This window comes from Ambystoma mexicanum, chromosome 1p (assembly GCF_040938575.1).
Source record: "Ambystoma mexicanum isolate Mex_15411 chromosome 1p, UKY_AmexF1_1, whole genome shotgun sequence".
NCBI lineage: Eukaryota > Metazoa > Chordata > Amphibia > Caudata > Ambystomatidae > Ambystoma > Ambystoma mexicanum.
Window position 1 is genome coordinate 620206450 of NC_090921.1, and position 27809 is coordinate 620234258.

At 44.7% G+C, this 27809-nt stretch overlaps 1 protein-coding gene across 1 annotated transcript in view; it reads right to left on the reverse strand.

The window, feature by feature from the left end:
• LOC138577213 (ceramide synthase 2-like) overlaps positions 1-27809 on the reverse strand; it is a 929909-nt gene that overhangs the window by 176134 nt on the left and 725966 nt on the right. The window contains exon 7 of the mRNA XM_069649612.1: positions 17050-17142. Coding sequence (XP_069505713.1) covers positions 17050-17142 — 93 coding nt within the window. The remainder of the gene's footprint in view (positions 1-17049; positions 17143-27809) is intronic.

Sequence of the window (27809 nt, forward strand, 5' to 3'; positions counted from 1 at the left end):
AATTGCTACTATATTACCTATCCTATCTCCCTCTCAAAGCCTGAAAGCAAAACGTTCAAAAAGGATCTCCTGGTCTTCAATCCAGGCCTGTCCATTGCGACACCTACATCAACACTTCTTCCAGGCAGACTGTCACCGACATCCTCTTCTTCGCTCCCTCCCCACACCTATGGACTCCACATATGGTCTCTGTCCTCTCTCCTTTCTCCTTGTATCCCATTAGAGGAGGCCCCAGATAGGAAGTACTCTTGGCAGGCTTCTCATCCTCCAGGTGCATCATTCTATAAAAATGGCACTGTCATGGCCCAAGGCTCCCAACCCAACCTTTATCTTCCCTCTTTCATCAACTTCCTCCCTTCTCCGCCACTCCTCCGGGGGCCACCTCTGATGGGTGTGCCACATCCCTGTACCCTCCTCGTAAGACCTTCGAAAGGGGGTAACCAGGTCCACCTCGCTACCCTCAACTCACGATCTGCCATCAAACACGCTTCTGATAACTGTCTCGTTCTCAAAGACTTTGATCTCGATGTTCTCATCCTCACTGAGATGTGGTTCACTGCCAGCTCAGACACTGCTTTGACACACTCCTGCCTGAGGGTTACAAGATCCTCTCCAAGCCCAGTTCTAACTGGTCTGGAGGTAGAGTGGCCTTGATCTTCCCTGACTGGATCCCTGCCACTATCTTTCCCACATGGTCCTACTCCTCCTTTGAATGCCTCGTCTGCAGGCTCGGCATCTCTCCAACCCTTTCGCTGACTCTCACCACCATCTACAGGACCCCTGGTCCAGTCGCCCTCTTCCTCTCCGAGTGGTCTGACCTCATCTCTTCCCTTCTTGCCTCTACCTCCAAACTTCTGCTCCTCAGTGACGTCAGTATTCACCTTGACTCTTCTGAGGTGGCCTCTGCACTCTTCTGAAACCTCTGCAAAGTTCTTTCGCTCACCATTCATCCCTCCGTCTGGCACTCTGCCAGACATACCTTGGATGCTCCCATCTCCTCAGGTTTTCCTATCTCCAACCTTCTCAACACCTCTCTCCTGGTCTGACCATTTCCTCCTGTCTTCTGATCTGGATCTCATAGGTCCCCCTGCTAAGCCTCTGCCTGCACTGCCTGTTTCCTTCTCCGTCATTCAATCTATGAAGCAAGTGTCAATTGCTGCCACTTTCATTCCCCCTTCCACTCCTGCCACATACTCCCACACTGACTCTGCCTTTGCAAATCTTGACCTTTTTTTCACCAACACCCTGGATATCCTTGCCTAATGGCATGGGGATCCGAATGAACCCTGCCTCCAAGTGCAACTCCTGGTATGACTCAGATGTAGCCTCTCTGAAAGGCAAGTGCAGAGTCGCTGAGCAGAGGTGGTTGGAATCAGATGCATCCTCTGACAAACTGGCCCACTGCTTGCTCCAAAGGCAATACAGATTCTCCATTCGCTCGAAAAAGAGGGCTCACATCCATGGCCCCATCTCCGGGGCCACTGTTTAAAATCTGCAATGAACTTGCCAATCCTTCTGAAGTCTCTGCATCTCCCCTGCCATCCCTGACCATCTGTGCCTCTCTGGCCTCACACTTCCTTTCCAAAACCCAGGACATTCTGTCCTCACTCTCCTCTACCCCCTCTCTCCTCCGTCCTCAGCTGTCATGCCTCCCTTGACTCCCTTCTTCCCTTCCCTACTTCTCTCCCATAGCACAGGGTGAGGTCTCTAGACTAGTTCTCTCTATGAAATTTTCCTCAAAACAGGTGCTCTCCTGATCCTCCAGAACTATCAAGGACAACATTGACTCCCTTACGCCTTCCCTGGCTGATTTTTGTAACCACTTCTTTGCCACCGGCTCCTTCCCTCTACCCCTCAAGCACTCCCTTGTGTATCCCCTCCTTAAAAAGCCCTCTTCTGACCCCCTACTAACCAGCTAACTATCGACCTTCATGGGCAAAGTCCTGGAGAAGTTTGCCATCTCCCAACTGACCCAACACATCGAATCTGTTGGCTGTCTCCACAACCACCAGTCTGGCCTCAGAGTTGCCAGAGGCATGGAAACTGCTTTACTGAACACCCTTGATGACTTGCTCTCTAATCTTAACTCTAACTCTACTTCTGTTCTTATCCTCCGGCATTGACAAGGACAATCATGACACCATGACAAATTGGAGCCATGACACCCTTGGTATCACGGGCCTAGCACTGGACTGGTTGACCTACCTCCTCTCCAACCAACCTTCCCAGGTTCAACTGGGCCCTTTTCACTCCCCTATCACTCTCCACCTGCAGTGTCTCTCAAGGCTCTATCCTCTCGCTGTGGCTTTTCAACATCTACCTTGGCCCTTGGCCCACTTGAGCTCTTCCTTCTCTCCTCACTTCCAGTGTTATGCAGACAACACTTAGCTCTCCTTCAAGCTTCCCTCCCCTTCCTCCTCTCTCATCCCTGACTGTCTGACTGCCATTCAACCATGGTGCGCTGCCAATGATCTCTGCCTTAATGCCAGTAGGATTGAGATAATTTTTATTGGGACCTCAGCTCCCAGCTTCCCTCTCTCCCTCCCTCTGGCTGCCCTCTATGGGTCACAAATGTTGGATGCCAGCCAAATCAACTCAAAATTTGTACAGTATTTAATATGATAACAATTTCAATCAACAAAAAGCAAATGACTGTCTTTAATTATACACAGGTCTTGTAGTCTTATTTTCTACAAGTACAATATTTTCATATATAGTCCTTCGTACTCTACACGTTTCGGGGGGCTATACCCCTTCTTCAGGCGTGGACTTCTGTGTGTCTACACAAAACAAAACGAGGACCAGATTTCAAATGAAGAAACTCATTTGGTAAACACTCTTCACTATAGATGGGAAAAACATACCATTACTCATCTTTCTAGAGCATCCCTAGAGGGCGCAGAGTGTTTACCATTTTGCGTGCCGATATGCACTAGATGCAGAGATGAACTGTTGAGTCCTCATTTAATACGAACATTATTCCTGATCTCAGGTATTTTCTGTTTGCCTGTTTTGACAGGGAGAGTCTTATAATAACCATTATGTTTTCTCATATATAGGATGACAGTAGCAATACCATCTAATTGAAGTCCAAAAGATCGGGGAATTGTATTGGTAGTTGGAGCCTTGAGCAATAATTTCTCATGAACCTGCAATGACACCACCTACCTGGAATCTGTAGCATGCACCCAACATCAGAAGGGGTAGAATGTGGATGAACATTCTCTTCCTTCAGGCATGTTTAAACTTTCGGTGAATTGACAGCAATGGTGAACTATGTGTTTTCACAATGTATATATTCACATCTAGGTACGCACTTGGGGGGAAGGCTGTTTAGAAATCGGTGGTACACTATTGATTATAGTGTTGTATAGGTAAAAAGTGTCTTCATTTGAAATCAGGTCCTCGTTTTGTTGAGTTTTATGAGTTGATTTGGCTGGCATCCAGCATTTGTGATGTTCAGGGGAAGGGAGTGTCTGTAGATTGGACACTTTTTTGTTGTATAGATTGTTACCGCTTCGTGCCAGGGCTGGTATTCCTACCCTGCACCCAAATTTGATCTATTAATCAATAGACCATTTTGTAGGTTCACTCATAAATTAGGTGTGCGCCGATTTCGTTTTTCTAGTACCCTCTATGGGTCGCCTAACTTCACCCTCTTGTGAGGCAAAAATCCTTGGTGTCATCTTCGCTTCCTCTCTCTCTCTCTCTCTGTCTCTCTCTCTCTCTCTCTCTCTCTCTCTCTCTCTCTCTCTCTCTCTCTCTCTCTCCTTCTCTCCACACACCGAGGACCTTGCCAAGAAGGCCCACTATCAGCTGAACCTCCTCAGAGATATTATTCATTTCCTCACTTTCCCCCAGAAACCCAGTGTCTCCGGAGCTCTGGTCCTCTCTTCACTAGGAGCTCTGGTCCTAGGCTTCACTACTGTAACAGCCTCTTCCTCCGTCCCCTTCAAATAATCCAGAATAGGACTGCAAGATTTATTCTTGGCCTCAAGCCGTAGGGTTGCATCTCTTCAGCCCTAATTCTCTCCACTGGCTCACGGTCTCTGATAGGATCAAAATCAGGCCCCTCTGCATCATTCACAAGGCTTTCTGGGGCCTGGGATCCAGCCACATCCAACTCCCTCTCTCTAAATACCTCCCTGATAGAGCCCTTCGGTCTGCTAGCTTCAACTCTCTGCAGAACAGACGCTTCTCTAATCAAAGAGTGCGGGGTAGATGTCGCTCCTCTGCATGAGCCTCCCTCTGGAATGGTCTCCCTGTCCCTCTTAGGCTTGAGCCAGATCTCCTTAAATTCCGGAAGCTCCTCAAGACCCTCCTTTTCTCTTCCTCCGTCACTCTCCCCCACTCTCCCTCTCCCCTGCTAACACCTTCTTCTGCCTCAGTGACGGGCTGCCGGGTCCCCTCTGATTACTACAGGGCTCCAGTCCACCCTCCTTCCCTGCACGTACCTGCATTCCCTGGCACTTGCCATCTGGCCTCCACTTAGCTACATTTACTACAGGGCTCCCCCCGCTCCCCTTCCTCACACTTCTTGTTCTGCACTTGCACAATCCGAATGTCACAAGGACTATAAGGACCGTTATTGTATCTTTCTCCCTTGTCCCCAGCCTCCCTTTTTGTTTTGAGGCACATTGAAACACCATTTGCTATGTAGGCACTTTAGAAATATCCAATAAATAAAATAAATTACTTCTCATTCACCCACCATTCACATACATACACGCACTTTACCAATGCATTTTCAAAATACACATCATATTAAAAACAAAAAGCCTTCTTAACTTTTTCTTGCAGCTTCGATCCGTCCTTCGAGGCCACCCTGGGCTCCTCTGTGCTGCTCACCAACAGGAATCAAGAAGCTGCAAGGGCTTCTTGGTACCTGTATGTGAGGCACGAGGAAGCCGAGGAAGAAGGGGTTGGATCTGAACGTGGCATGTGACATGTGCCACATGTCACGGTCAACTCCAATGCCAACCCCTACTGAGTGCCTCCCTGGCCCAGCCTTCACCTTAATGGGTGAGGACTAGGCCAGGGACCCCCCAGACCTGGTGTGGCGGGGGCCCCTGTTACACCAAGAGGTTTTCTTCTTTTTTTTTTAAACATTTGTTTTTATTGTTTTAAATAATTGGGTTTGCCCACTGCGACTCAGGTTACGCAGCAGCGGCGTCCAAATGACGTTCCTGGCAATGGCCCCTGGCGCAAGTTGGGTCCAAAGCAAAGCGATGGCTGTTAACATGGAACATGGGCTTTGATCACTCGATAAATACTTTATTCATTGCACCTTCATTAGATGACAGCATTCCAGAGGGTGAAAATGTGTTCATCACTGGAAAGCCCAGGACAAGCAAATAGCATAGCATTGCCCCAATTCACAGCATGCAATCCTGTTTCGAAAAAGTTGCCGCCCTCGTGTTGTTTCACTTATTCCCCTCACTGCCTTACCTTGCATGGTACATTAATTAATTAATCAAACATACAGAAAGTTAATTTGAGAGAACTGGCCGCACTCGCAGGTCAGGGTGCCCACTTTCCTGTCTCTATCATATGAGGCAGAGACTTGTCTGGGGATGCTTGACGTTTTGAGAAGAAAGGATGTGACCAAACAGTTCGAACTGGACTGCCCCTTTTGGGATGGGACCAAACCTAATTTAGATATGGTCTTTCTCCTTCTATAATGACATGGCAGGCTAGAATACTATGGTGTGTAGGGTGTCCAGAACAAAGGCAAATGTTACGATTAATTCGAACCTTGGCAGCCATCAGCCTTATTTTTTGCAAATGTCACCCAGAGTGGTTTGAGTATGCCCAGATGTTGGACACGAGCAGGGTGTGACTATCAAGCAACACCTCCCTGATGATGGTCAACAATGCTGAAACATGTCTGAGTTTGCTTGGTGTCTCGTGCAGAAAGGTTGTGACCAAGCTGTTCAGGTGGGATTGTCACTTTTGGGGAGGGACCATGACTGATTTGCACATGGTCTTTCTCTTCCTTAATGGCATGTTAGGCTGAACAACACTGGTTTGGAGGGTTCCTATGAGCAGTGGCAAAGGTTGCGATTAATCCAAAACTTTACGCACATTATCCTTCAGATTTGAATCTTTCATATGACTGCCATGTCTGAGCTTGACTCTGCAGCTAGGCATCTGCACCTGGGGTGATCTTTGCCACCAACCTGACCTTCCAACTTCAAATAAATGGGATCAGCATCCGTTCAACTGCTCGCTCTTCAAGGTACTCTCCGCTGTTACTCTTATCACACAAGATATAGCTCATGTCACAAATTGACAACTGCAACAGCACATGTGCTGGGCTCTTAGCAAACACCATAAATACATTGTGATGTTCTAATACCAATAGTTTAATTTCACCCATTTCCTAAACGGGAGCAATCACACCTCCTCTTCCGTGAAATCTCAAACAGACTTCTCTTTTCCAGGGATCGAAACACAGATTGGATTAGCAGGAGCTATAAGCAGCTCCTGGGTATCCAACATCACCCAGTAAGCAGGTGATACCGCTGGGAAACAGGAGCTACAACATAGAGTACTGCAAATTTAACACCTACATGAAATTCAAACTATAATATTTTGTACATTATCAATGATCCATTATGCTTTAAATGTCTTCTGGATGTGTCCTAAGGATCATGTATGCACATTTCTAAGTACACAGAGTTCAAGTATTATGGATATATTCGTATGGCACCAGTTGACCTGTGTAGCCAAATGTAGCTCTTGGCTGTTGTTGGAGTCAAGCCAAGCAGGTTCTCCTGAGCTATAACCAGCAGCTAAATAGCAGTATTAAACATTAGAAACTACTCACACCCTATTCATCAGAATTACAACTAATGAGGTTTGCCCCGAAGAGAGCTCCTAACTTGGAGTCCATCTACTACATTTCAGGCATGGCCAGATCAAGTTATCAAGCATTCACAGTACTTTATGGAAGGCTCCACCATTCAGCGGCCACTATCCGTGTGCTAATTGTTTCGGGTGCCAGTTCACAGAGTGAATGACAGAATTCAGTATTGCGCTAATGAAATGGAGATCTTTTTCTAATTGCTGTATTACTTGAGCGAGTTTCTGTCTGGAATTCCCATGTGGGCTCAGATATGTGGGCACAACAATTAGAAAAAGGAACACCTGAATTATGGACCTTAAATCCAGAATTCGATGCAGAAACATGGGTTCACTGCTAGTAGAACAGTATCTGGGGAAAAACATAGTGAGGATCAGAATAATTGGTGCCTACTGGATGTTGCACATGGAAGAAATTGGAGAAAAACTTATCCTACAAAAAGTTGACCTGGGTACACCATGTGGGCTGAATAAGATAAGGGCGGTGTATTGTACTGGGATACCATTCACATGTTGACTTGAAGAAGAAGTTTGCTATTTGTCATAATGCTTTCAAAGACATCATAGGTCAATATTCGAACGAGGACCATATGATACCCATCAGATTGGCCCAAACATTTGTTATCTGTGTTCTTTTCCTCTTACTTTTTAGACCGAACGGTGACCGATATCTAGCCTCTAAACAGTTATGAGAACATGCACAAGAATTTGGTAACATATTTAAATATTGGTCACTTGTTAGGTGCTTATACAGGAAGCAAATACTGTTTCAAAGCCCCCACATTGCAACAGGTAGGGGACAGAGGATAATAGACAATGTAATTACAACAATAATAAAATACAATCGAAAGATGCAATGGGTAGGGGAGGACAAACCTACTATGCCTTGTGAGTGTTCAGAACGTGCAAGTGCAGAGGGGGGGGAGGACTGTGGGAAAGGTGCTGTGATGCTCATGGAGAGCAGCAGGTGCAGTGCTATGAAATGTAAGTGCAACTTCCAGTGGTGGAGGGTGAGCCGAGGCAAGTGCAGAGGATGAACAGTAGCTGGAAGATATGATGAGGGAGGTCAGGGCCCCGAGGATGCATAAGGGCCCTGCACACCAGTCAAGCTACTGTGAGATTAGCAGGAGTGAGGGAATGAAGAGGCAAAGAGGAAGGTCATACTTTTCTAAATATGGTTCATGTGGGTCGGGTTGCATTAATTGCCACCCTTTCACTCTATTGCGATATGTTTTTGAGGGACTTGTTTATTAAAATCAGAGTGAAAAGATACCTTGTAGCACAAAACTAACGCTTTTATGGATAGAAATTCTGTGATTATTATTTTTTGATTATTTTTTTTGTGTGCGATTCTAGTTGTAATGTTCAAACATTCAAATTAGAACAATTTACATATACTAAAACCTTATCAAATTCCTCAACTATGTCTAAATCAGCTAATTCATCAGATTCAGATATTCAGACATTAGATCCAATTAATCCAGAACATCAGTTTTCGGGGCAAAAATTCATATATTATTCGACATCTGTGCCTTTTTAAGTAATTTAAAACATACTATTCCATACTAACGATTAAAATCCCATAAAAGAATATAGGTGAGTGCTACCTTAGCTTTATCATAGTTGCTTCTTGTAGTATTTTGAAACCTAATTCTGACAGAGCTTCTACATGGGTGCATAGCAATGAGGTGATCGCTGGTGAGGAAAGTTCAATCAGGGTCCCGTTTGCTATGCTGTTCCATTTCGGCAGTTCTATGTGAACTAAATCACTATTGCAAATTGCAGACAGCCATGGAATTTTCTTCCACAGAGCAAGCAAACTAGACCGATTAAGGAACAAACTATCCATCTCGGGTGACAATTCCTATGAAATTACTCAGAACAGCTAACCATCTAGAATCGAAAGGAGTATCAGGCCAGATATTATGATTGTATTCCATTGTCTTTTTATTGGTATGACATGTAAATGGTAACTGTGGTGCAGCATTAGAGGTTTGTCGATTTGCAAAGTTGTTCTCCATATTAGCATGCATGGGTAGGCCTCTGTTGCTAGTTCGATCTTTCTCTTGTCTTGATCAGTACCATTATCCGTTAGCTTCTTCCCTAGCCATTTATCCACAGGCCATGTTAGTTCGACTTGCCTGGCGGTACCATTACCCCAGTCTTTTGTTATTACAGAGTTTTGACATAAAGGAGCAAAAGCCATCAGTTTCCTGTTCCTACTGTTGTTTTGTCAAAATGTCACTTTTGAAAGCTCTAGTCGCTTGAGTCTTCGTATAGGCTTCTTAGGAGCTTGAATTTTCTTGCGTTTTTTGTATTTTCTGCGGGCTTCTCATCATTGAAATTTCATTGCATAGTACTTCCATCGCATCGTCGTCATTCTCTGCAACAATTGTTAATGAGTCACTCAGTGGCGAAATTGCAGACTCCAGGGAAGCATTTTGTTGTGATGCAATGGCGTGATTTCTCGGCTCATTATTGCACACTGCCATTTCACAAGGCTGATAATTTTCGCCGCCTCTCATATTTATTGTTGCAGTAGGAACCTTTTTCCCTGCAGGTGTGTTGGGCCAATACTAGCTTTCTCACTATTTTCTATGATCAGGTCTACAACTTTTGCAATTATATCTTAAACTTTGTGCTGTCCTGCTGCTAAATTAGAGCACAGTGAGACGCGCGGTACAATTTTCACCAACATTGCATCAATAGCTGTGTTTAATAATCTTGTTACTGGTGACAATTCATTCCTAGTTATTGTTGAGAATGCATCGTCTAGAGTGTCATCTTCACTTAAAGTCTCTACATGGGAGTTAAATGCCTCAAGATTAGGACTTGCAGACAAATTTGTACCGGTTATGTTGTTGCAATCCTCTGGGTCATGCCCCAGTGATTTCCGTCTGAAGTTTAGATACATATTCAATAGTGATCCACAATTGTCGACTGTAAGAGTGTTGTAGGGTATTGCTCTCACTGTTGGTTGTCGAATCCACTTGGGGGAGGGGTCAATTCATTTCCTGTCATCACAAGTTTAGGTGATGCATTTCGTAAATAGCCTATAATTGTATGCTGTTTATCCATTTTATTCATCCTGCTCAAAGTATCTTTATTCCCCTTTCTAGATTTCAACTTGCTCTTAGCAGTCTCTTAGCAGTATGGCAGTAGCCGGGTGTCCACAATTGGCACTTTGCTCAAAGATGGCTGAATAGAGGGCATGTAAAGGACAGTGCCGAGATTCTCATCTTCCGATAGCCAACGCTTCCGTAGCTGGTGATATGTACGGCCACAGGGGATGCGGCAAGTCAGCCTGCTGAATTTACTGCTGAACAATATTTTATTACATTTATTGATTTGGTAGATGATGTTTAGGATATACTCATAAGAAGATCTGTACAGGAATCAATTAAATCTCAAGCCCAGGAACCTTGTAAAGAGGCACGAGTATGTGTCAGTAATCAGTCGTTGAAGATGGGTGATATAGAACAACAACCATGGGCAAAACTAACAGATGCACATGGGAGATGATATAGAAGGATGGGGGACAGTGCTATAATTAGGGTGGGAGTTTAGGGTGGAAAGTGGATTTGGGCAGGTCAGTTTGGGGAAATAGCGTGTTTTGTTCTAGAGAAGGAGATTGCTTCTAAAGGTTGTTTTAAAAGTGTGGACACTGGTGATATTTTGGACATCAGAGGATAGAGAGTTAACGATATGGGAAAGTAGGGAGAAGGATTTGAACATGGAGGAAGCACAGGGTGGCTGAGAAACAGAAGGCTGAAAGTATCGCTGGAGAGGACGGTGTGGGTATAGGAGTAGAACGAGATTAAATACAACGGGTAGGTAATGGGGTAAACCCATGGATATATTTAAAGATAAGAAGTAGACATTTGAAGGGGTTGTGGTTGTGCATGGAGAGAGATCTGGCAGTGGAGATGGTGAATAATAGTGGGAGAAGAGCATGGAAGGTTGTAGAGTATGAAGGAGGCACAATTGAGTATTTTGTCAGTGGGTGAACAAGAGTAGAATCTTAAACTGGTGCAGTAGTGGAGGACATCTAGTACTAGAGTACAGATGAGAGTTTGGGTTGAGTAATATGCAAGATGAGGAAGGATCTTGTCATTGTTTAATAGGCAGAGTCTAGCTGTGGTGGCAGTGAATGAATTGTTTGAGCTTGGGGTCACTGCCTAAGTGGACCTCCAGCATTGTGAGCCAGTATGGATGGGGAAAGGATTTCAGCGGCAAAGAGAATTGATAAGGGAAGAAAGGGAGGAGCGTGAAGGATGGCTGAGAACACAGGGTTGAAAAAATAGAAGATGAGGATCTGGCTACCATCAGCAAAGAGATGATAAATAATTCAAAGGAGAAGAGGAGTTTGCCTAAGGCTGAGGTTTAGAGGGCACAGGGAGGGCCCTGTGGTCTTAGCACAGTTAGCGGGTGGTATTGGAAGGAAGCGTACTTTACCAGGTGAAACAGGATTGGTCTGAAAGACAGGAGGTTACCTTTGGGAGAGCAAGCCCCTCCTCTGGAAAACTCTGTTCTTGCCATTGGGCCACTCTTCTGGAACACACTGCTCTCGCCAGTGGGCCTCTCCTCTGGAACACATTACAGTCAGCATCGGGCCTCTCCTCTGGAATACTGCTTTCGTCACTCTGCCTCTCCTCTGGAACATTCTTCTCTCACCATCGGGCCACTCCTCTGGAATCCTCTGTTGTCGCCATCAGGCATCTTTTTGATCTCGCCAACAGGCGTGGCCTCTGGAACACTGCTCTCGCCATAGTGCCTCTCCTCTGAAACACTCTGCTTTCACCATCTGCCCTCTCCTCTTGAATATTGTGCTCTTGCCATCTGACCTCTCCTCTGGAACACTCTGCTCTCACTATCAGGTATTTCCTTTGGAACACTCACTATAGTTTGGGGTCTGAGAAATTGGGCAATGAATGTTGGAGAAAAGGGTGAAATGGAAAATGTTTGAAATCATGTGTTTGAAATAGTATTCATTTAAATGAAAAGCATCAAAGGTTTGAAAATTATGTGTTCACATTTATTTCTATCCGTCTATCTGTATATTTACCAACATAATGAAATGCTTGAAGGCCCATCTTTTTGAATCACAAACACAACTTAATATGTTTAATGAGCGAGGACCCCATACTACATGTTCTACCCTCCCTTGGCCCCCACTGTTTGATCAGACAAGGCCAGTATCTGTTTTTCCCTGGTCGGACCAGAAAGAACCCAGGACAATGGCCCATGGAACGCGGACACAAGACTAAGGTAAGGCTAAAGAATGGCACCCCAAACAACATACACCAGGCAGGGCTTACAGGACCAACACTGCATCAACGGCACCATATCATGTGAGGAGGTGAGTGGTGCAGTGAACTGGCATCAGTCTTTGTCCTTCACTTACTCCCTGAGCAAGGCTGCGCTGTGTGGACACTTTGTTGCTAGGATTGGGTTATTTGAAAAAGATAAATGCTGTCTCTGCCCCTTCTGGCCACAGCCCAAACTAGTGTGCTACACATCTCTGGCTGAGGGTATGGGTGGACTGGGAACCAAAAGAAGCCCTGGAAATAAGTGTCAAAGTGGCCCTACATTACACATGTTCAGCAAGACCAACCCTTTTCCTATGGGACAGTGGGAAAATACCCCACAAGAGAGGCCCAGGGTGCAGAGGCCTACTGGGAAATGTCCAGTTCCCTAGAGGCCATTCCAGCCCCGGTGGCTTGGTGCTGGGGCTGGGTCACGTGACCCCTTCAGCCCAACCCAGACCTGTGAGCCGCTGGTGAGGCGCAGATGGGTATGGAAAGTGTCGGCATGATGGAGAAGGAAGTAACCAAAATGCCTGGGGAGAAAAAGAGCGACTGTCCTGTGGGGGTAGGCAGGGTTCTGGACAGTGGTGCCCAGAAAATAAGTTTCACAGCCCCTGAGTCATCAGTGCTACACCAACCCATATTCCCTTCCTCTGGTAATACCAGTGAATGTGGAGTGGACAAAATCCCCTCTAGGCCTAGATGTATCTGTATTCCAAGTGCAAAGGTTACAGTGCAATAACAACAATCAGGAATGTAATAATTGTGGCCTTGAGTTGAGGATACATCAATGGTAAATATATGTGAACGTTTAATTGACGTTCTTCAAAGTTCAAAATCGAAGACTCATAAACCTGGTCTGCCATTATAGTATCAGGGCTGAGGACTCCAAAAGGATTCACTTAGACAGCAATATGTGATCTGTGGACCGGTGCTGGAGTGAGGGACAGCCACATTACCTGTGGCATAAATGGAAGAATTTCTGCTGACCGGAGTGCCACTTAACAACAGGATTGAGACTGGTAGACAGTAATATACTTTTAGTTTCATATTCTTGTACATTTCCTTTTGGTTCTTGGAGGAGAAGACTCCATTTCTACATTGTGGAACCAGAATAAATTGAATGGATCGGCTAAAGGGCAAGATGATCCTCTGTGCAACCTCTTACGCAGAGCACATGGACAGGGTATTCCCAATGCTACTGTCATGCTTTACACCTAGAGGTACCATCGCCTCTCCAGGGGGGCGGGCAGGTTTACGAAATGTGTTGGCCAGTGAGGGGAGCCTTTAGTAAAGCTAGGAAGTGCATTATGGGAGTGCTGGAGTTGCACAGGCTTTCTAAACCACATTCTCCTTCAGACTCTGGTACAAAGACGAGTAATTTACGCGGCACCAGGTCGTTTTTATGTCTCCGAGAGGAGGTGTACGTTTCATGAGAGATACATAGGTTGAAGATTGCTCTCAAGAAATGGAACCAGTCGCAAAGCAAGGGTGCAAGCAACAGAAGCAGGCCCTAAAGGAGTCTGAAAGAGACCAGGCTCCTGCCACAGACATACTCCTTGAGATTCTGTGGCGCAATCCGCTAGCAGAGGTAGGTTCCAGTGAGAGGTAGGCATGGAGCAGAAAAAAAACATGAATGCTCAAAACAGTTAGGAAAAGACAGCTGCAGAATGTCATTCTCATACGAGATCATAGCAGGTTGCAGAAACTTGGAATTAAGGGGTAGCATGCAGAAGAGGCCTGACCGGAGGGCAGAATTGTTGACTTTGCCGTGTAGAGCTTTTGCACACTGCTCGTGCATCCAACTAGGGAGAAATGTTCTCCCATGAGCAACCTGGGTGCAGGAGGTTGAAGTAATGGCCATGTACCATGTGGAGGAGAGTGAACAGCAATGTGCCAAAGTGAAGTAGGTGAACGGGTTAGGTTATGTAAGGGTGTAGAAGGAGGACAATAACACACAAGGGGTGTGTTTGTTGGCATAGACTTATTTTCAATAAAGTAAAGATAAAACCTATCTCTCCCTAACTCTAAGAGCGGTTTCCCTGCCTCAGATACGGAACTAAGGAATCTGTCGGAATATCCAAGTAAATGAAAAAGAGTCCACTGTCGTGAGTCAAAATGCCCACTTCTACCCCTTGCACTGTTAAGTAAACTAGAGCGCTACTGGGCCTTCTTGGTCCAGAGAAAGGACTCCCTTCTTGTGGACGCTGGGTTATAGTTCCAGTTGGCAGGTAGGAACTGCGCCTGTGAGAATGACTCCCTTCTTCTGGACGTGGGTTATAGTTCCAGTTGGCAGGTGGGAACTGCGCCTGTGAGAATGACTCCCTTCTCCAGCTCTCAATTCCTTTCCAGGATATAACACTCCAGTCCAGCTTGAGGTGTTGTAAAGTTCTCAGTTCAAACTCAAACATCATTCCTTATTGCCTATAGTGTCCTCACTACTGGGTTCCGGTGTTATGTCTCCCTTCTCCAGGTATATTTTCTCAATACTTTTGCTGTGCCAGAGGAATGACTTCCCTATCCAGGCTTTCTTCTACTTGGTTTCACGGTTCACAACACAAGGGAGCATGACTTCTTTCGCCTGACCTCCCTTGGTTTCACAGTACACAACACCAAAGGGGTGTAACTTTCTTCCCCCGGTCTCTCAGGATTTTGTCACACTTCATGGATCATGGATGAAATGACTCTCTTTACCAAGCCCTTTTCAGACTCTTCCACAATGCCAAGAGAATGACTCCATTCCCTTGGCCTTTCTCAGGCTTCTCACATGTTCACAATGCCAGGGGGAATGACTCCTTTCCCCAGGCCTTTCTCAGGCTTCTCACAATGTTCACAATGCCAGGGGGAATGACTCCTTTCCCCAGGCCTTTCTCAAGCTTTTCACTATGTCAAGGGAATTACTCCATTCCCTTGTCCTTTCTCAGGCTTCTCCCAATGTTCACAATACCAAGGGGAATATCTCCCTTCCCCTCGCCTTTCTCAGGCTGTTTGCTTCCTGTGAGCCTCTTCAGTGGCTCAGGTGGGCGGATCTGGTATACTCCCCTGCCAGGTAATGTCCCAAAGCCAATGCACAATGGAGGCACTCTCCTCTTACTTCGGCGTCCCCAACCCAGTATCTTTCACTGTGTATCTTGCTTACTATACCCGTTTCACTCTCCTGCCGGGTATAGTACTTTGTCCACATTTTCCTATGCTCGCACTCAAGGTCCCAGGCCCTCTCACAGTGGCTTCTCTTTGTCCGATCTTTCTTATGCTTGTATGCGGGCTCCCAGACTCACATCTCGACCGCATTGTTTGCTGTGTTCTCACGCCATGGCTTTCTTCTCCCTTTTATGTTCTTGGTCTGCTTCTGCATGGTGGACCTCTGCAGCTCCGCAGCCCTGTTCGGGAGCCTAGCACGGCGTTCAGAGTATTCTCAAGCCACAGCCATCTTCTTTTGTTCTCGGTCTCCCTCTCTACGGCTGGCCTCTTAGAGACACTGTTTCTTCTTCCAGGACATCCCGGTCAGAAGTCTCGGCTTCTATGGACGTGTGTTTCCCTTGTGGTGCTTTTCAGGGAGGGTCTGACATCTGTGTCAGTCCTTCTAACATCTTTAAGCTACTGGGCATCCGAAAGCTAGAACGTTCAATCCAATTCTGATGATGATTCATGCTGGTTCCACGCCGCCTGCTCATCTCAGTATATTGCAATGGGTATTCACTGGAGTCAACCCTACTCTTCCTCATCACAGTCATGGGGTTTTCACTGATCTTACAAACATATATAGGAGAGGTTATCTGATTAGAGGAAGGTAAAGAAGAAGGTTGGGAAGGAGTTGTGTATGTGTTGGGAATACCATGTTCTCCCCAGGTTGTCACCTGTCCGATAGGGGGTTTCCTACCCCATGAGATCCACCCACTGAGAACCACCCCCAGGGGTAGTTCTATCGGGTAGTGGCCTCACCTCCTTGGCCTAATGGGAAGGGAATCCCCCTAGGGGAGGTCTTGACGCATGCAATTCATAGAAGGGTTTGAATCACAAGTTATCTGGGAAAGGTGTTAAGCTTGGGTATGTGCAAGGACAAGGCACATCAAGCAACATTGCTCACAGGGCAAGTGCATAAACATATGGATATATGCACTATCACGACACTGGCATCCCTCGAACTGTACAATCAAATGTGCATGTGGGGGAAAGAAAAAATAGAAGCAACAGTGCACATTTTATTCCCTTTCGAGGGTAAACATTATGCAGAAGCATCCTTAGAAATAAGCAATAATCTGCGTGAGGCCGAGGCATGGATATAGTTAACTTGAGTCATCTGAAATGATCACCATCTAATCGGTGTACAGTTCATATATGCCATTCTTACTGAACACAGGGATTTAAGAGACAGGTCTTTTACCAGGTGGACGTGATGCCATAACAAGAGGTGTGCCAATACTTCGCGTATATTGTTTTCCTATTTTTAATTGGTTGTCATTTTATGCAATATTAAAAGTGGATTGGTGAAATTTGCATGACAATTACGTGTTCTGGCAAACATGCCAAATGCATTAATAAAAAAAAAAGAATAGAGCCAACAAAGCAGAGTAACCAACCAACCAACCAACCAAGAAAATGAGGCAAACAAAACACGTCACAGACCCACGCTAAACCCACCGTCATTCTCCCCACCCTTTCCTCTCCCCTGTACTTCTATTAATGCACTTGCACAATCCAAATGTCATAAGGCCTAGAAGAAACCGCTCCTGTTTTGTCATCCCTGCCCCCGCCCCCTTTGTCTTGTTGCATCTTGAAACACATTGTGTATAGGCACATCATAAAAAACCAAAGTTAAAAAAAATCAATTGTGGGACCAAAACAAGAATGTGGGTGCAAACCAGTAAATAGCACTTACCTTTCTCTTCACATCAAAGACGACGGTGATGAGCAGTGAGCTGTAGAAGCCCAGCTCAATGATATAATACCAGTAGAGCGAGGGAATGAGAGCCTGCAACAGAGAGCAACAAAAAGGTGTCAGATGGAAGCATGGAGACAGGCCAGGCATGTGTGCAGAAGCAGAGAAAAGCAATAAGGATAACCATACATTCCGAGCGCTATACACCTGCAAAACTGGCAGCATAGTAGCCACAATTGCCCCAGTAAAGCCAGTGCACTGGATGCCATGGTTCACATTGAACAGTCTGCTGGACCAGCTCGAAACACTGACAAAATAAATCCTAAACATTCCCAGAGGTATGAGCAAAGCTCAAGACACAACCATGGGGTGCTAGATGTACTGACTTCATAGGTCAACAAAGTAATATGCTTGGAAGGGGAAACGTCAGTTTGAACTTCTGTTCTGCTGGAGCATATTTGTTTTAAGTAACGTTTTGTTATTTGTAGTCATAAAGTCAACACATATTGGCCTCAGCATTAAAAGAACAAACATTGCCTCTTGCAGGGCATACTTTTATCTGACCACCATCAAGGCAGGAGTTGTGTGTCCCAACACAATCAAAATGTTGACTATGCAAAGATCATATTCAACAGGGGTATTTCGCAGATCATGGAATAAATGCTTAATAGGGTGAGGTGTCGAAATAGGAGAAAGTTAACAAATCAGACAAAAATGAAAAGGGATCTCTTAGCTGCTTAATTCCAGTAGGCCCTGTGGATTAGGCAAAGAGTTCTGAAGCTGACAGGAAGCCAGTGAGGGGAGAGCAGAGCAGGACGGATATGGTCCCATGGTTTCAGGCCAAGGATGAACCTGGCTACGATGCTCTGGATAGTTTGGAGTTGATGAGTACGGTTTTTAGGGAGGCTCAAAAAAGATACTTTTCCGATAGTGAAGGAGTAAGATTTCCAGGGCAAATGTCATCAGTATTCTTTGCATCAGTGGTAGAATGTGTTTACGAACAGTGACAGTCAGCTGCACGAATTGTGTTGAAAAGGATGGAGGATCCACGGAGGCCGCGCACCACCACTTGCTACTTGGAGCTATGTTCAGACACACTGTGGGTAGCATCCTATGGCCTATCCCTACCAGTGTTTGGGTAGCGTCTCATCACAGGGAGGAAGATGCTTCCAGTGTGAGTAGAACATTAGCAACCTTGCAGCGAAATTGTACCCAAGAGGCATCCCACATAAGAACAGAAGGATTCCCCATATCCCATGGGGAGTCCTGGAACAATGGTCATAACTCGTAAGATTAGGCCTGTTGGGGAAGTTGGTGTTGCAAATTTCTACCTGGAAAGAACTAGATTCTTGGAAATGCATGGTTTCTGCAAAAATACTGGATCTCACAGATGAAGAACATGTGTGAGCAACCTTTCATCAAGAAATCTTCCATTTTCTGATTCTTATGCGTGGTTGTGCAATATCATATGTGTTTGTAGAGTTCCCCTGCATTCGAGGTGCTGATTGCATTTCTGAAAGGAATTTCAAGATGGTGGCCAGCCTTCATCAAGGCCAACACAGTTTTGTATGTAGTGAGCTGTGGACATACAGAGGCTGCAGAAAAGAGGCACATGTGTACAGTGTATCCATTTCAGTTTCAAGCCTGAAATACTAAAACACCTGAATGTGTTGAAGTGAGGGCAGTACCATGGGGCAAGGCTTAGCCCGCAATATAAGATGTTAGCTGTCTTGTAATGGTGTGGGTGGAGAAGCAATGTTGGAGAATTTTGGATGTGAAAGCAAAATGATATTGAGTGGTAGTAGGAGGGAGTATTGGGGTGGAGGTCTGAGAGAAAAGAGGTATTAAAAGGAGGAAGATCGTAAAGAGTGAGCGACTGGAAGGAGAGCTCAAGGAGAGGAGAAAAGAAGTAGGCGTAAAGGAGGTGAAGTCAAGAGAGGAGAAGGAGTATATTATGGAGGAGGTTGAAAAAGACACCCTGAGAGGAGAGGCGGAAAGCAGTTAAGTGGTGGCTAGCTGATTCATCAGAAGAAAGGAGTTGGAGATTATGAAGGAGGTTGTTGAAGAAGACACGAGTGTAAGGAGGAAAGGATTACAAAGGAGATGGTTGGGGAAGAGGAAATTGGAAAGAAGCAATAAGTCAGGAGGAATAACGAAAAGGAAGATGAAGGAGTTGAGTAGGACCAGGTGCACTATAAGCTTTAGAGGAGGTAATTTAGGAGTGGTGAAGGCACACGCATATGGCAGAGCATCAAGGAGGTACAGGGGAGGTGAAGGAGGTGTAAGGGAGGTCTCCTTAGGCATGAGACTGTTGTGAAACTGCTAAGGAAATAGACAAAAATGTGAGGTGTGGAAATAGAGCTAAGAATCCAACATGGGGAACTAGCAAGAATCTCTGTGTCAGGAATGCAAACAGACAAAAGTCGAATGCCCTTTGGTGGCCACTTTGGGGTTATTTCTATCATTATCTGACCCTGTGAAAGAGGTGTGCCCACAAAGGGCCGCAATCCTTAGGCGAGCGCTCTGACTGGAGTCGAGGACGAGAAGTAGAAAACCAGAAACCACAGAATGAAAAGCCAAGAATGAAGTGTGTTGACGCTGAAATCCCACAGACTGGGTGAAAGAGGAATGAAAGATGTGTCATTTAGGGATCCCCAAACTGAGAATCATGACCCCCCTGCAACCCGCAGGATCTTTGTTGTTTGAACCCCCAGATGAAGACATGAAGACATCCTGTTTTTGAGTTCTATTTTAATTACTGAGGAGTGACAACAGCTCCCCCGAAGGGATCACAGCACGTAGGGTTATAAAGCTCAGATTTGTTGCTAAACGTATGAAGAAGCCATTCTGATTCATGGTTCATGGTGCGGCCATTCCATCAATTTTCCTCATTAGTGCTTTAGGGAAATATAATAGGCAAGTGGGAAGTGGTTGGCAGGTGTTTATTTAGTTTTGGCCCATTGACACAACTACCCTTTATAAACGTTCACTCAATCTATGTTTCTGTCAGTCTGGTGACAGCGCATGCACGTGAAAGTGAGATTTCTTGGTGACTTCTTGCATTGACAGTGAAAAAGAGAGAGAGGACCATGAAAGATTACTTCCAAGTACCTTGCTGAGGAGAGGGCTGCAGAGGCCCATTAGGAAGGTGGCCAGGAGTAAGGGAGGGACGATGCAATTGGAGTTCACAAGTAGATGACCTTAGTCTTCATGGTACTGAGGCAGAGGCGACTGTTGATCATACAGTCTTGAACCTGGAGCAGGTTGGCAGGGACATGATGAAGATCAGCTGGTGGAATGCAGGCATGACTGCTATCCGCTTATCATTCACACACATTTAGAACAGATGTTGTGGACTACAGTTCACATGATCCCTCACCATTGTAGAGGAGCAGCTGCATGCCTCTGCAGGAAATCTCACCCCTCTACCTCCTATATGTTGGAAACCTGAGATAGTGCCGTGTATGTCATCAGCAGTTGTGCCAATATCGCAGCATATATTCGAAAGGAGGTACCCGTTGAGACAATCCTATCGAATGTATCCCGGAAGGGACGATAATCTGAGGGAGGTACTCCCTGAAGGAATATGAAAAAGAGCAAAGAAAGAAGTCTGCAACATCATAAGTGAGTATGAAGAACGTCTCAGGATAATGGTTAAAGAGGATGTATGGATCCTATAGAAACTAATGACGAAGTAAAGAGTTAAGTGAACTTTTTAATATGAAAAAGAAGATTACACATGCATGAAGTACTGAAGAGAATCAACCGTACGATAATTGTACAGGCGCTGAAACGCAAGGTAGACTAAGTCATCATAGAAGCTGGCTATATGTAGTGAATAGAATGTAGGCAGAGCCACCATTGTATAGGAGCTGGACATCAGTATCATGAATTTTAGAAAGCCAGGACCCATGAAGAAGAAAGGGAGCATTGTGTCGCAGCAAGAATATGCTGAAATCGTGGAGCTGCATGGTGAGGTTGTCTGGCCAGGAGTGAAGACAGAAGCAGGCAAGGTTGGCTATCTATTCTGGAAAGGAGTGAACGTGTGAAGGATGAATAATCGCATGTTAAGGTGGAGAGAAAGCACACCAAGAGTGCCAAGTTTTATTCATTTAGAGCATTTAAGACCTGCAAAATGGACCAAATCGTGGTCTCATATCACGTGAGCCAAGGATGAAAATAGAGTTGAACATGGAATCCCAGAACACAATAGTGAATGCCCACACTCCCACGTATTCCCAGAGACAAGAATATTTTGCAAGGCCAAGTTCAAAGACAATCTTCATGGGAGAAGGCTTGGGCGATGAGAGATGCTGGGCTTTTTGGGTGGGAGGTAGAGTAAGGCCCATCTCCTTGCACCTGGGTCTGGGCTTACGTGCTGCTAAATTAACCAAATGTTCCAGACATGGCACAAGCGTGCTAACCAATTGTAGTGGTCCATATAATGAAGGACCTTATAGTTTAAAGACCAATAAGAAACCACATATTCAATGGTTTTGAAGATGACATGCTTTAGAGGTAGGCATGCATTTCCTACTTGACAGTGGGCAGCCAATCGCAATCCTAGTTCCTATATAATGTGTACTTAGATGTTCCTCTTACGCCTTTTCCAATCCCCAGTAGGTTTTTTATTATTTGCCATATAGAATGACATCACTTCTGACTTATTTTAGTATAAAGACTATGTTGTGTGATAAAGTCGTTGAGAGAAATCGAGCGTAAGTCCTTTGATGTTCGTTGCAACTCCCTGTTTTAGATAATTGCTAATAAAACAGTACTTTGCCATTTTCCTGAGTTGGTTCGGTTATTTGGACTAAGAGTTATTCTGTAAACCCATCCATTGCATGCACGATCCTAAAGGGCTATAAGGTCATGTGTTAGTGGTGTGGATGGTTCATAAAGATCCAAACTAGTTTGTCTCCCGAGTTTCGGACGATCGGGCATCCTCCACCATTAGGTGGAAGATCGCAGAGTTTCCTGTGGAGAGCAGCTGATAGAAATAAACTTGCAAGAAGAACCGAGACAGTGGGCAAGTCCTTCTTTGATGAAATCCCTGCCCTGTTTTCACAGGTGCTCTGCGGATGGAAGGCGAAGTGGTCGAATTGGAGGAGAAGTCGATACCGAAGGCTTCGAGTCAATTAACGAATGGTGAGTAGGCTAAGGGGAATGGCAAATAAGGGGACGGGATTGTGATAATTTCTGAGTAACTGGAAATATTGTGAAGACAAGAGGTAGCTCCTAGAAGCCCTGACTCAAGGGAATTAGAAGGATACATCTCAAATCCCAGCGGAGCCAGAGTGAAACATAAAACGCATAATCAGGATTATATAATGTGATGTCTCAAACCCTGTATAGGGTATAAAGTAAAGGCGAGGGAAAAGGTGATCACAGCGTTTATAATGTGCAATCTTTGACTAGTCTGAATGTTGTTTGTTGAGTAAAAATATCAAAGAGTGATAGAGATTGTGAACAATTGAAAAGGTTGAAAAGCAACAGTGATTGAGACTAGCAAAGCGATTGGCGCCAATCAAGAGCATAGACAGACTATTGAAATTGGCGGCTTGAGAAGCGATTGATGGTGCTTGCTCATATTTGTTGTTTTAAAAACATTGAAAAGTGGTGATTTAAGCCACAGTGTAATGTTTATCTAACAATCTGGTAAGTATTGATAGTCAAGCTACACTTGTCATGATGGGGGAGACTCCTCTTATGCACCTATGCAAGACACTGCCAAAGCATATGCCCAAGTTCAAACAGTATAGTGCAGAATGGGTAAAAGGCACAGCAGATAAAATGTTCATGCTGTGACCATGAGGGGGATCATTGTCAAAAGCGGTATTGCAATATCTGATCACATACTTGCATGCTGCGTACACAGGGAAGAAATTAGAGGAAAGATTTGTGATTTTAGAGCTCTGGAGATGTATCAAGAGGAAAGGGAAGACCCATCACCTGAGGAGTGGATGCTTAATCAGCATAAGGAGGAAGGCAGCAAGTACTCAGCTCCCTTACCTCACCTGAAGCAAAGAGTGTTGCTACAGAAGAAATAGGGGTGTATCCTTTAAAGGTATTCAGGGAGTATTGGGCTGTAGTAATCCGATATTTGAACCCCTGCTTATAGTAGTGATGATAGTTCCGAGCAGAATAGGAGAAAGGAAGCGATTTATAAGATCATAAAAGACAAGGAAGAAAAGAGTGAGAGGTTACATTTGTTGACAGAAATAGACACGGAGATTAAAAGATGGAAAGGAACAAAGGTAAGGCTGACGAGATAGCGCTCTTACCAAACGAATGGATGGGAGGATAGATATTACTTAAGATAGATGGGAAAAGTATCGAGGAAGTTAGGCAAAGAGACGATAAGGACAAACAAGAAAGAGAGGAGATTGAAAGAAGATGAGCATAACAGGAATAGCAGGGAGCTACGAGAGCAGATATATCAGGAGGAGCAAGAGAAAATAGAAGAACGGACAGAAGAACAAAGAAAGTATGACAATAGACAGACAGATAGAAGAAAGGGATAGAAAGGAAAGAAAGAGGTGGAAGAAGTACAAAGATTATGAGACAAAAGATTACAGATACGAAGGGATGTGAAAAAACAAAGCGAAGTAGATGAATAAATAGAACGGAAAAGGAGACAGCTAGGTCTCTTCGCCAGTCTCATTCATAAAGAACAAATGAGACTGAGCCCAGAAATACGATGGAACAGAGTGGAAGAGATTCTTCGGATAAAGGAAGTAACGCCAGCAGTATCTATAGTAGCGTTAGAAGAAGAAAGATTCGATGTGGAAAGCATTGGAGAACGGATTGATAAGGTCTATCGACAGTTAAGGTGAAGTATCGAGTATGGAACTCGAGGGAACGGTGATGGATCCCCAGTACCTCAATCATGAAGTGAGGAGGTTACCTGCTCAGTGATGAACGTTGCGCATAAGCCGGACCGATAGCACAGTGAGTAGAGCGCTCGCTTTCACATCTGTGCAGAGCCTGCTGACGCAGGTTCGAATCCCGGGAAGGCCAAATTCAGCCTTTCATCCTTCCAAGGTCGATAAATGAGCACCACACACCGTGGGTAATAACAAGCAGCTCTCAGATACCTGAGGGTTTGTAGCGCTATATAAATTCTTAATTATTATTATTATTATTAGTGTCTTTGAGCCGACTGAACTTGGATAAGTGTGAAGGGGATGACAGTCACACTAGTTGGGGACTAGATATGTTAGATGAGGAAAGAAAGTCTGGTCTTGGGGCAGAAGGAGGGAGTGCGTGCACCCCTGAAGAAAGTCTGCAAATGGATAAGGAAGTGAGATGGTCAGATTTGGAACAACCTAAAGATAGAACACCAGATCCCATAGCATATCCTGAGCATCCCCGAGGACGATCACACAGTAAGAAGGGAGAGCCGTCACCATATGTAAGCAGGTTAAGGTCATTAACCACAAAGAGACAGACAGGGATTATTGTTAGAAAAAGGAGGAGCAAGATTGCAGCATATTCCATGGCCACAGATGGACAAGGATAACTTAAAATGAAAGGTCCCTAGTTTAACTTCTGGCACTGGGAAATTGATATATGAATTAGAGAACATGACAGGCAGAATACATTGGCTATAGGGGACATAAAAGGTCTCCTGGCATCCATTCTTGGAGAGAGGGCTGATGATATATGGAGGAGAGCAGGATATTCAAGTGTGACTGCACAAAACACAGCACATGATGGGGCGCTGTTTAATAGTTGTAGAGCAGATGTTTGTAGGGAACTAAGGGCACAGTACCCTGACACATCAGATATGGGTGCAATTATGACACGTAAGATGAAGGAAGATGACAACCCTATTGCTTATATTCATGATATTCAGGAGAAATGGCAACTTGAAACTTGCGAGCTGTGGGAGAAGACAGTGGTATTATTTTACCACATGTTATGTCGGGGTTGCCTGAGCCAGTAGAGAGGCAGATGAAAAAAAAAGTAGGGATGGAAGCAAAGCCCTGGGCTGAGATGTAGCTGATGATAGTACACCATTGTCAGTTATTACAAAAAGAAAGATTACAATAGAAAAATAGAGGATTCAAAGTAGTTCCAAATTTATTTTCAAAATTTGCCATAGAAGGGGTGGTACTGACAAGCAGAGAAGGATTAGGAATACAGGAAGCAATGGGCGCATTGCAGGCGAATAATCTGCTCCCAATGGCCCAAGGAGGATATGGGTTTACACCACAAGGCAGAGGTATGGGGTATAGAGGAAGAGGAGGCAGATTTCAAAATAATCAAGGTGGGTTTCAAGGTACACAGAATGAGAATCAAAATGCTCAGGGGGAATATAAACGAGGAGGGACTAATAGGAGAGTTTCTTCAATATGTTGGAATTGTGGAATGACAGGACATATTGCGCGCATATGTGGGAGCCAAGAGAATGTACATAATGGACAGTTCTCTAGAGGGGGGGCAGTTTACCCTCCACCATATAGCACAGAGATCAGAGATAGCTTTGCCCAGATCACATATCTTATCAGACAAAAGTGCCACAAGTACAACAGATACCCCAGCAGGGACAGGTACAAATGAATCTGCCATAAGGGCAGTCGCAAACAGCCCCCATGCAGGAACCGCAACATGCACAACACAGGACAAGTATTGACACCCAGAATAGGAGGTGTCACTGTGGTAGAAGGAAATCCTTTCACAGGGAGAGAGATGAGCCCATATCCACAATAGGACAGCTCACAGGCTGACTTGTTGTGTTCCGTACTATCTGTGACACCAGACCCCCAAGAGGAACCAAGGGTTGATGTAATAATAGGAGGCAAATCCTTTTCTTTTCTTGTAGACACTGGAGCAACTCGTTCGTGTATACGAAAGGGAAAATATCCAATGTCTGCCATTGCCCTGAATGCTCAAGGGTTCTCTGGAGCTGCAAGTCGAGTTCCTTTTACTGATACATCACCAAAATAACCAGTCTCCATAGGAGAATGTGACATGTCTGTTCCCTTGTTATATTCACAACAGAAACTGGTTAATATTTTGGGAAGAGATTTAATGACAAAACTTAACATGACTTAATTTACTTCATTTACTGATCAAGGAATAGTGTGCTCAATTCCAGGAATACAGTATTTAAACATGGGAGAGTTCATACTGGCGTTTACAGGACAAGTTACTCTGCGAGGCATTCCGGTAGATCCAGCGATTTTTCTATATGGTGTGAGCATCTTACTGACATGGATACCTGGCCTGGTGGGAAAGATTGTGAGAATACCTGATGAGTTTCTGTTTAGACCACAAATACCTATGGATGAGGAAGGTGGACAGACTATTCCTATAGAGTGGGAAGCAGCCATAGTACGATGAGAAATGGCAATGCTCGAAGGAATAGACGATGAGGGTAGACAATGGAGAACACTGATAGCTCTTGAGGAAGGGTACAGATTGACTGACATAACTGATGATGATATGTTCGGGGAAGACCGAAGCGATGATGAAGTGGTGCTCTTCATGACATACTGGATAAGGATAGAGAAAAAGGAAGTCCCACAGTGAATGGCGATAATGCAGCAAAGACCAGTATTTTTTCAGGAGGATCTTGAAAAGGTGCCAAGTGCCTTATGCATCACAGGCCCTTATGACGTAGGTTTATTGAAGGAGATAGGAGAGGTTAAAATAAAGCTTATGCCAGGCACGATTTTACCTCGAGCAAAACAGTACCCCATGCCTCGAGGAGCTGATGAGGGTATATTTCAAACTATTTCAGCGCAGATGAATCAGAATCATCATTTAATACCGCAGTGTATCCGATTAAGAAATCTAAAGGGGGGTTGTGGAGATTTATCCAGGGTATGAGACCTCTTAACTAGAATGTAGATGCAGAGTTTGCTTTAGTTCCTACTCTGGGGACAATATTATGCAGTATCCCGGTGGAAGTCTGATATTTTACGGTGATCTATTTGAAAAATGCATTTTTCTCAATCCCGTTGCACAAGGATTCACAAGACTGAACTTCATTTACGTTTCACCAAAAAAGACTGAATCAGACTAGGCTGCCTCAAGGGTACTGTGAGTCCTACAGCCTACAGATAGATCTAGGTAATATTGATCTCAAAAGTGCGGTGATAAAATACATAAATGACATCTTGATTTGCAGCACCACAGATGATGAATGCAGACAGGATTCTGTTCAGTTGATCACTATCCTAGCAGACAAGGGGATATAAAGTAGAGAAGGGGAAGCTACAATACTGCCAAAAAGAGGCATTATATATATGGGTCAGTTGATTTCGCATGAAGGAAAGACATTTTAGGTTTATGCAACTATGTTAGAGCCTGGGTGTTTCATTATAGCACATATATGCACATATATGAGGCCACTTCAGCAAGCATTAAAGAAAGCGTAAGTTGGTAAAACAAATCTAGAATGGACTGAATAAATGGAATAAGGATTTGAAGAGTTGAAAAAAAGTAATTTGTACAGCCCCTGTTTTAGGAATTCCCCATTATGCTGAGGAATTCTATTTGTTCCCGCACACAAATGGGACAGTCATGACAGTAGTGCTTACACTGAGAACCACATTGGGGTACACACTTTTTGCATATTACAGTGGGATTTTAGACCCAGTTAGGAGAGGACACTTCCCTTGCGAACAATCTTTGACAGCTGCTGCATTTGCGATTGAGAAGCCTACAAGTATTGTCATGGGCTGCTCTATGACCCTCTTTGTGGAGCATGCTCTATTTGCCATTCCAGAGAAACCTAAGGGCACATTGAC